Source organism: Mercenaria mercenaria, chromosome 7 (genome assembly GCF_021730395.1).
Source record: "Mercenaria mercenaria strain notata chromosome 7, MADL_Memer_1, whole genome shotgun sequence".
Lineage (NCBI taxonomy): Eukaryota > Metazoa > Mollusca > Bivalvia > Venerida > Veneridae > Mercenaria > Mercenaria mercenaria.
The window spans coordinates 31611049-31621942 of NC_069367.1; the positions used below are offsets into that span (position 1 = coordinate 31611049).

The window sequence follows — 10894 nt, forward strand, 5'->3', positions numbered from 1 at the left end:
TATATGTAAATTACGTACGTGATCGTTGGAAACCAGACGCTTAATTGCATAATACATTTTGCCAGTTTTCTTTGAAAGTAATTTTCCATCTATAGTAAGTTGGGTAGCGACATCGAGTCAAGCTCTTTAAAGTCGACTGCCGCCGACCTGACACTGCTATCGACTAATATTAATAATTAAAATAACTATTATATGATCAAATGTTTCGAAATCTTCTTCAGGACAAAGAGATAGATCATCGCATGGCACAGTTAACTCCTCTAATGTTTTCGGATATATTAATGATATTTCTTTAAGTTTGTAAAAAGTGTATCCAATTAATGACACAACACCAATTAGAATAACGTTAACGAGTACGAGTAACGTTATTAATGAATTTTCAACGTCCCGTTTCTTTTGTAGTGTCATTGCTCTGGAGCACCTGATTAGTCCTCTTGGCAAGCGACATGTTTCTTTTCTAAAAATACTCCATCCACTTCAGTCTAATTGTAATTTTTATATTGCATAAAGTTAAATTGCGGGAGTCAGTTTTAAGTCACAGGCAGGTGGTGGCAAATCAAACAGATGCAATTTATTCCGTGAATGAGATCACCGTGCCGTTCAGATGAGTCTTTAGTTTCTGTTTTGCATCTACAAACAAGTAATTCGTTTTAAATATTCCGAATACACAATCTAATTATTCGCTTACCTGAGTGAGGAGTACTCAGACACGGTAAGCTCTCATTTCTTAGGTTCGTCCGTTCGTCTGCCATTAACAGTAAGTTTGTTTATTCTCTAGCATCCGCATTTTCTTAATCTTAGGCACAATGGCCATTTGTTCTCTGTCTTTCAGTACGAGCCAGAAAAAAACAGCATATCAAGAGTAACGACCCTTCTGACATAAATATAAAAAAAATCCGTGATTACCAATGTCTCTGTCTACCACTTCATTTCTTACCAGGTTTGATTACAAATAGATCGGAACAGAAGGTTCAATTTTACTTTACCAATCCTTATCATATATATCACGAATGCGGATCTCGTTCAAATTCAATTATAGACCAGGAAAGTTGCATTTGACCTTGATTTAGCAAAACCTTCCATGTTTCACTATATGTACACTCTAACATATTCAGTTTTTATCCAGTTTCACTCCAAGGAATGTCTATACAATACAACAGGCTGGTAAGTTCAAGTTCTATTACTAGTTCTTTCTGACTAAGTAGTCAAGCGTTATGTGTCCTAGATTTTCAAATATATGGCGTATTTCACAAATATGTATCAAAACATTCTAATACTGAATGCGTGTACCTGTAAGATTGTGTGCATATTTGTGCTAATTTACTCCAGTATGTCTAGTATGAAGGTATGCTGCAATAAATTGGATAAAAGTGAGGAAACATGCCAGTGTGTCGAAAATGTCTTCGATTTAATTCCGTCAAAGTACAAAAAAATTCTTAGTGGTGCAATTTACCTAAACTAAAATGACATGTGGCGTGCATCTTATGGAATATTCATTTAAGAATGGCTACTTTCAGACATTTGTGTATACTGACACGTAACAATATCACGACAATGTTTCGCATTACCGTATGCTCAATCTGCTTCGTAGAATAAACAAAAACTGATTCACCTTTAGTTCAGACAGTTCTGTATCTCATCATCGGAACTTAATTATTTACTCATTTTAAATAAACCAAAAGACCTCAGCACGGGCGATACAATAAGCATGAATCAAAAAGAAACATTAAGAGTTTTTCCTTCTTGCAAACTTACATGCAGTCAGTCTGGTCAAAGAATTACGCCTCCATATATAAATTAAATACCATCAACAGGATTTCTAACTCAAACAATTATTTTTCAGATAGTAGGGAATCGCAACTTATCAAATGCGTATTTTAGGTTAATAAGCAATACATTTTCAAATATAGATTGTATAATATTATACACATTCTGGAGTCTAGCAGAAAAATTGAATTGTACATTATTATTAACAGAAGCAGACTGAACTAATATTTTCTAAAAATAAAGATTTAAGAATTGCAAAAACATTCTATTATACATACATGAGGAAAAGTTAAAAAATACTCGTTCTTAGACTTATACAATTATGCCTTATGAACCATACCCTTTCAAGATTAATCGGATGATTTCGACTTGCCTGTGATGCGTCTTTGTAGACAGATGATACTGAAATGACATGCTTCAACAACACGTCAGTAAAATATAAAGTATGCGTAAATTCTTTTAAAAAACCTGATAGCAGGCATTTAAATGCGCATGAAGTGCCTTTTGAACGTTACTAATTGCATCTTTTGGCGTTTTAACATTGCAATGAATGCAGAGCCATAATGCGTTAGCTTTTGACTACAATATTCAAATCGTAATAGCAACTCTGTGAAACTTGCTTGTAGTACTTAACGTAATATTGTAATGAGAGCACTATGCAACAAGTTAGAAGTCTCGTGTTCAGTCTCTAAGCGAAGCAACCTTTTTTCCTTCGGGAGAAGATAATAGGATTTGCCATACAGGAAATTTCCAGTTGAATTCTAATAATAAATTAATTAGTACGAGGAACACCGGGTATTGTGCCTTAAAACTATATCAAACAATTTATTCCTGCTATATTAAAACTAGCTTAGACACGTACAAACGGGTAATAATGTGACCCATTTCCCTAAAACTAATCCGATCTTTCTTTCAAACATGATTATGTAGGAAAAAGTCCAAAAATATTTCCTTCTGAGTTGCGCATCAGTCGATTTGCGTTCGATACTTTAACGTATATAGTATCATTTTTTGACAATTTCAAATGACTTCCAATTCTTAAACTCGACACAGCATTTGCATTGCTGATGTTGAATAACTTCCTTCTCCCTAACAGCGTCTGCTCATACCCATATACATGTCTGCAAATCCGCACTGAAACTTGTTGTAGTTTGTCGAAATGTGTGACCTTTTCATGCTTTTGTAAACTAATGTTGAAATATACTGAGGCATAAATATAGTAAATTCGGCCCTCTACGATAGTTATCTCGCCATTATGATAGTATACTGAAGGATCTATGACGGAATTTCTTGAATGGTTGTCCCAGTGAAGAATAGCGTCTGAATCGTTGTCTGGAATAAATGAGTGTTACTTCGTCATTGTGTCTGTTGTTCTATGAAGATCTAATGTTTCATTAAAGTTTGTTATTCAGTAAAGATGCTAACTTTTCTAAAATAAAAATAACTCTCATACTTTAGAGACTTAAAGTGAATAATCAAACAGTTTGAGGAATTTTCTAAAAATTTTAATGCTTATAATATATTACCTGAAAACTTTTGATGCCGGGATATTTTTGAAAAAGCAACTAACAAATGTCCAGGCTTTGGTGCCAAACTTTCGTTTCCACAGGAAAGATATGGAGGTTCTTCGAAACCTAGACGATAATACAAAACACAATGTAACAATAACGATTAATGTATGTTCCATTTTTTCTTTTGTTTTGAAAAATGCTCATTCTGTTTCAGTATATATCAATGACCATCCACAAAAGGCAGGAATAAAATAAAAAAATTCACTTAAGTTTGCATGTAAATGATAATGTTCCACTTTGCAAAAAAAAAGTTTTATGTAAAAATATTCAGCCCATTGACAAACATAAATTACTATACTACACAAAATATTGCTGACATATGCGTTACTTTTAATCTTTAAAGCTAACACAAGAAACATGATCAAATTTGGTTCCACACATCACAAAATATGCGGGGTTTTTTTGGGAGGGGGGGTGTTTGGATGGGGGAGGGGCGTATTACTGGTAGACGACAAACGCATGATAAAAGTAGTCTGAAAATTGATATTTGTTTTCGAATGACTAGGTTACAATTATGGTTTTCATCAAATGCTTAGACTGTTTTAGTTATAAATATTTACAATTTAATATTTGACTAGGAAGAAAATGTTTTTTAACTAAATCTTTTCAAGGTCATATGTATATTTGCTTGGGTTGTAACGATAATTACCTTTTGATAAACGTAACCTTGACAGTCTTTCAAGAACCTGATGAAAACAAATTTATTGATATAATGATCAATCATATTGAATAGCATTTTTTATGAAAAACATCAATGATTTTCAAATTTGTATTATAAATATTATCAAAACTTTGATCTATATTTCAATATCCATAAAGGCCTATTTTCTTGTGAAAACAAACCTATTGAATAATTGCTAATGTTTACGGTATATCTATGTACCATTTATTTGATTTTAACTTTCCTTTTGCTACAAGCAAAACTGACTATGAAATAAATATATCCGATAAAAGTATTTCATCACAATACGTTTTATGATCCAGTAGATTAATGAATAATCTAAATTTACCAAATAAACTAAATTTGTAAGGTTTGTTCCGCTACAAATGTACTGTCCGTCGCCGCTAATAGAAATATTTAATCCGCTTTTCTTTACATTAAAACTATTGAAGTCTTCGTCAGAACTAAGAGAAAGGTCGTTACAGGAAACAGAAAATTCCGATAACGTTCCTGGATAAACTACCGATTCTTCTTGGTCAAGAATATATCCAAGTAATGACTCGAGACCAATTAAACATGCCGTCACAGTCAACAGTAAAACTATTAAGAAACATATAGCTTTCATATTCCCGAGTTCACTTTGAACACCTCAACAAGGGTAGCATCTTTTCCGTTCAGGAATTGTATTTGCTTTTCAATTGGTATCGCTGAAAAGGTAAAATTCTTTTTAATCTTGAAATTCTCCGAAAATTGGTATGTAAATGACCACCTCAGTAGTTTCTGTTTCACCGAAAATTTGCTCTTCTGACTCATGCTTAGTCATGCACTTAGAATAGATAAAAAGAATGTTGAAACAGCCGATAGCTTTTTACTTTCATATTTACATTTTCAGTTAACGCTACATTGCTTGTTAAGGATTAAATTGATAAATTATTTTGCTATCTTGTTGAAATAAATGCAGTTTCTTAAAGAGAGAAAATGGCAAAACTTAAGCATTGATTAAAGTAGTTAATTTCATCTTTCTTTAATTGTTCTATTTTATTCTTTATTGTTCAAACCTTATTTTATTTATGTTTTATAAACAAAATATCAATAACTTAATATTGCATACAACGATATAAAAACTTTTCATTTTGAAAGCAAACATAAACAATGTTTGAAATTCAGATTAGAATATTGTCATAACATTAATTCTTTATTATATAATTTATACAGTTTACAATCTTCTATTAGTATTCAGCTGTGTTAAATACGAATTTTGTTTTCATTATCTTCAGCATTTTCTTACCAGCAAGATCTAAGAAATACTACACAAATTAACAATCCAAATGAGATAAATGCCAACTTTAAAAAAAAGCGATAGTGATATTAAACGTCTCTAATTTAGTATGGTGGCTTAGTTAGGACTTTTCATTACGTCTTACTATCGTGTGCGATGCTTACGTAATACATGTTGTTGTGTCGACCTGGTGCGAATATCAGCGTGCCAAAACGCAAGTTGGAAGTGTAGCAAGCGTGACAGGGCAACAATACGAAACTTTCAACGCGCCACGACTTAACATTGAATGTAATAGAACGAAACATATTATGTCTTCCAGGCGCGCATGCGCCATCTGCAAGAAGTTTGTTTTGGCGCCAAAATGACATGATAACACGTTTGCTCGCGCCAGGATGACACGCCAAAATGTTCGATATGAATTGCGCGAACGCGACATCACGGAATGTCCTAAAGAAGCCACTATACTTTATTGACTGATACGAAAATGCAATCTAGTGTTTCAGTTTAACATGCACTAATTAACAAAATCATAACTTTTGTTAAAAGATTACCTTACAGAAAAATATTGAATAACAATCAAGTAATATTAAAAAGATAACATTTCAAACTAATAAAATCAAGTATACGTATAAAGCATAATCTAAGGTGTCCAACTGTATGGACGAAAATAAAACAAAATGTACGAAAAACTAGCCCGCTTTCCTGTTTACTCATGTTTTACAACCGATTAGCTCTTTCTATTTTTGTAGGTACTTTTCTGATATGAATACTGTTGAAGTTCTTTAAAATCATATAAGAAACTTAGTCCTTTCTGCATGGTTAGCCTCACTTTGTCTGCTCAATGGATGAAGAAGATAACATTGTTCAAGTACCCTAACACCGAAAGAAGCGTTTTTATCTTTCCCACGTGCTTCACATACTGAGTTGCATTTGGAACAAAAGAACTCATGAAATGACATTTTTACATACTCTAAGCTACTACTAGTACCCTAAATTCTTTCAGACGTTTAAAATGATACTAATGAAGGATAACTTATATTCAAAGCTCATTGTCTTTTGCAAAATTCTTATCTGTAAATTGGTATCCCGGTCGAACGGGAACAAGATGTACAAGTATGCTAAAGGACAAGGCAATGTTGTTATAATCTTAATCAATTTCATTAGTAATTTTCAAAATCGGCTTAAAATGAAAAAGTTATGAGTATTTAAATTTTTGATGAAAATGGCGGAATTTTATTCCATGGCAACAAAAATCAAAATATTTGCTTTATTAAAAAAACTAAATACATATCTGAACTGTATTTACTTATTTCTGTCACATAATTTCTTTACTTTTTCCAGCTTCAATGAATGACATTACCATGTTTTACATCTTACATTCAAGAAACATGAAACTAGACTATTTTAACGGTTAATTGCTTAAAAAAAAAAAGAGTTAAGCTTCAACAGTGCGTAAATACTGAACTGGCTGCCTCTATGATCAGCCATTTTGTTAAATTTCAATCTGCAATATCTTTTTCAATAGTGGTCCCATTTAAAACACTTTTTCGGCGTTGTGAAAGGCTGGAGTGTTGCTTTCATACAAATTCACTTATTGTCAAGCATTCCTTGCCCTTTAACCCTCCGCCTACAATAAGCGAAATACATTTCTTTTTTCAAAAATGGATGTCAAGTTGATACCAATGTCTAATTCCTTACTGAAGTTACTAAGCTGAAATGGTTTTACATATTTTAGTAAAAGGACAACATTTCTAACATCAGTTACTGAGTATGAAACAATTTCTTTTTGTGACAATGATCTTGACCCAAGCAACCCAAAATGCAAGCAAACATTGGTCCCTGTTCAAGCTAACTATGTACCAGGTTCGGGCCACATGTCTCACTCCTAACTGAATGTTATTAACTTAAAGTCAAATTCCATTGTAGCAACAGTGAGAAAAGCTTTACCTATGTAACACCGACATGCGTCTCTCAAATGTGTTTACAGGTCCCTGTAATTTGGTGAAATCCATTTTTCCGCACTTGGTAACAATGATGCTGACCCAGGCTGACTGAAATGAAACCAAAAACTTTGAGCTCTATACAGACTATTCATACAACTATGCTGTATTTATATATCTTATAACCAAACTTATTTGCGGAAACCACTTTTTCTATATGTAGTAACTTTCACTATAGTAAACTTGCCCCTGACCGAATCAACCCAGACATGGACTGAAGCAACTCAAAATACACTTGAACCGTGGCTTCAATGCAAGCTACCTCAAGTACGAAGCCTTGTCGCAATTCCTTATTTCTACCTTGAGTTATTGAGTAGTCACCTGTTTTCAGTTCTGATAATAATGAACTCTACCAAAGCAACCCAAAGTGCAACTAAACAATGGTATATTTTTAAGAAACCTATGCACCAGATCTAGTAGATATGTCTCACTCTTAACAGAAGTAACTTTTTGCAACTTTTAAATGTTATGTCTATAAGACATCATGCCACTTTATCTTGATAAATCTGCGGTTATATATTTCAGGTCTTCATCCGTAGTAGATTTGAGCGGCGTGTATTTTTTCTAAAAATGATCGTGAAGAGGTCAAGCAAGTGGCGGTATGAACAATTCGCGCCTATAAAGCAATAGATGGTTTAACCCTTTCAACATGACTTTTTTTAAAACTGTTTACACAATGTATGGCGCTGTTGTACCATTAAGCATTAAGCGGCCATTGGAGGAGATAACAACTTCTTTCATATATTGCAGGGGGCCTCCTGACCGAGTGGTTAAGGTCACTAACTTCAAATCACTTGCCCCTCACTAATGTGGATTCGAGCATCACTTTGGGCGCTGATTTCTTTATATGTGGAAGCCATCCAGCTGGCTTACGGAAGGTCGGTGGTTATACCTAGTTATCCGCCAGTCAAAACTGGAAGGTTGTCATATGACCTATAATCGTGTCGGTGCTACGTTAACCCCAACAAAACAAATTGATTCATATATCACGGCATTGCAGAATAATATGAGAGGAATGCTCCTTGGGTTGGTGGACTGTAGATTAACGAAAAATAGCGAGATTTAACCACTTATTGTAGGGCATGGACATAAACAAATGGCAATGTATTTTAATGTTTAAAGGTATATTGATGCTGGTATTGAAACTCGTTCAAGTGATAGGAAAAATGTTACAGGAATTATAATTTGATTTTAAAATATGTAATAATTTCTTATTTCAAACACGTTCACGTCAAGGAAATTATAAATTAAGAACATGAGGTCCATTTAAATCAGAGTATTGTACCAAGGCATTCATTTAAGAAATGGTTTTATAACATATTGCCGTGACATTATGCTTTTAACGTATTTATAATCTAAACAAATGAAACTCGTGACTACTATTATAAGGTGGTTTAAAGGAAATCATGTTGTGAGGATAGCAGTCTAGCTTGCATATTTGTCCAATCATTATCTTCATAGTACTCTGTTCTGAAGTTGTATGTATTCAATATGTAAGGGAAACTACTCTTATTAATGCTCTAGTTATTCAATGTGCATGTATACTTACCCTTGTATGAAATTCAATAACGATTTTAATGTGATGTGCTTTTTTCCCATAATGCACTGTTCGTGTATTTTGAAATGATATCACAAGACCAGCATGTAATCTGGTTTATTAGCAAATCTCCACATCATGCTTTAAAACTTCAGAAAAATAAAATTACAGACTTGACTTACATTGTACAAATTCATGCCTTTTTAACTAAATTTCAGCACCTAACAGACCAAAAGCTTTTATTTTTCGCACAATTCTACAGGAATATAAAAAAAACACAAAGCCAGATTTCAATACAATTGCCTTTAACAAAAAAAACATTTTTCATAAATAGGAATATTCAAAATGCTTTGATATATGTAGGGTGTGATAATATTTTCAAACAGTTATCAGACAATTGACATTTCCTGTTTTTCTATTGCCCTGAAACGTTAACATGGGTAATGTTTCCGTTATCCGCCTGTCATTCTAATATACAAATATTTTAACCATTCAAACTATATTTGTGTTCCATTTCAGATTATTGTACATATCCAAACAATAGCTAGAGTATGAATCATCGAATGATTGATTAATTTTAATACATCACCTCTGACAGTGTAAGCAAATTAACACTAATAAATTATCATGTGTGCAGCATGCGTTTAGAAAATTTGTATTGAGAGGACGTAAGGAGGGACCAAATGATGTGATTTTTTTACTCCAGTTTACAACGGCATTCCATATCTGAGGTACTTTATGTCATTTTCTGTTTTAAGTAATGCATGGAGCTGCGGGGAATAAGTCTTGAAGACGTAATTAAGGTCCCTGATTTCATATCACATTCCCGTCACCGCTGTGAGTTGTAGCACCTTTGTTAGTTGAACTTTTCATGTAAAGAAGCCAACTAAATGCCTGCTGAAGGTCAAAGGTTCTACCAAGGGTCTGTCTTTACCAGAAATAATAACTGGGTGGGCATCTCGTGTATTCAATTAAATGAAAAGTCACGAAAACTCCTAAAATGTCTCAGAGAGACATCAAAATAAGTAGAAGATCACTGGTTGATTTATTATTCAATTATAATTGCCTCTGTTATTTATTTCTAAATTTCATAAATGATTTCCTTTTGGAAAAAAAACCCTCAAAAATAAACATCTTTAAAATTTCGTCGTGAATTTCCAGAAAAGTATAGCTCATACCTGTATTATTAGAACTTAATCTCAAATCTTTTTTTTGTCCATTAATTTTCAGATTTCATTACGTTGACAAAGATGATATTTGTGTTTCAGCTTCTAGTGTGTACTGAAATGTTAACACAAACATATTAAGGATTGAGGTAGAATGGTGACGCACATTACTTTCTAGCACGTTTAGTTTTCAACTAACTGAAGCTAAACGCACATTAACATTGAAATTGTTCAAAAAAACTTCAGTATCAAACATCGTAACTAAACACATGTATATTTTATGATTATAGAGATATATACACGTCAGAATAATTCAAGGACCGAGTTTTGAAATTCGCTTAACCAAGAGTATACTAATAGATATTCAAGGAAAAACATTTACAGATAAAACAGCTGTTGATTCTCAGTTTGGAAATGTCACATAATTACGCAGTCTATTAATGCCTTTGAATGTACGACTGTTTTCTGTTTGGTACTAATCCAGCTTCTTTATCGAGATTCTGCTTAATTTGAAATTACGATCATATTAATTAATTAAATAAAATTTATATTTGTCTCATTCCACCGTGCATACATCCGCATGATGGTTCCATTTTGCACGTGGACGAAAGCTGCCATGAAAGATGTTATTTGTGCACATGTAAAGCCAAGGGAGAAAAAGGTGCTCCGGATTATGGGGTCGCGAGTTCGATCCCCGGGCGGGGCGTATGTTCTCCGTGATGATTTGATAAAAGACACTGCGTCTGAAATCATTCGTCCCCCTCCACTGATAATTCATGTAGGGAAGTTGGCAGTTACTTGCGGAGAACAGGTTTGTACTAATGCAGAACACAGAAACACTGGTTAGGTTAACTGCCCGCCGTCATATGAATGAAATACTGTTGAAAAACGGGGTTAAACCCAAAACAAACAA

At 33.4% G+C, this 10894-nt stretch overlaps 1 protein-coding gene across 2 annotated transcripts; it reads right to left on the reverse strand.

Moving 5' to 3' along the window:
- Positions 1 to 2563: 2563 nt before the first annotated feature.
- Positions 2564 to 10169, reverse strand: LOC128558499 (uncharacterized). Of its 2 annotated transcripts, XR_008371675.1 has the most exons (5): positions 9994 to 10169; positions 7226 to 7329; positions 3988 to 4024; positions 3294 to 3401; positions 2564 to 3099 (listed from the first exon to the last, which is right to left on the reverse strand). XR_008371675.1 is itself a non-coding variant. In XM_053547986.1 (4 exons), exons 1-4 carry the CDS (start codon positions 4622 to 4624, stop codon positions 2690 to 2692), a joined length of 831 nt encoding a protein of 276 aa, XP_053403961.1. In that variant the 5' UTR covers positions 4625 to 4774; the 3' UTR covers positions 2564 to 2689. The 2 variants fall into 2 exon arrangements, 1 of the variants encoding a protein (XP_053403961.1); XM_053547986.1 differs by lacking the exons at positions 7226 to 7329; positions 9994 to 10169 and adding an exon at positions 4349 to 4774.
- Positions 10170 to 10894: the final 725 nt, after the last annotated feature.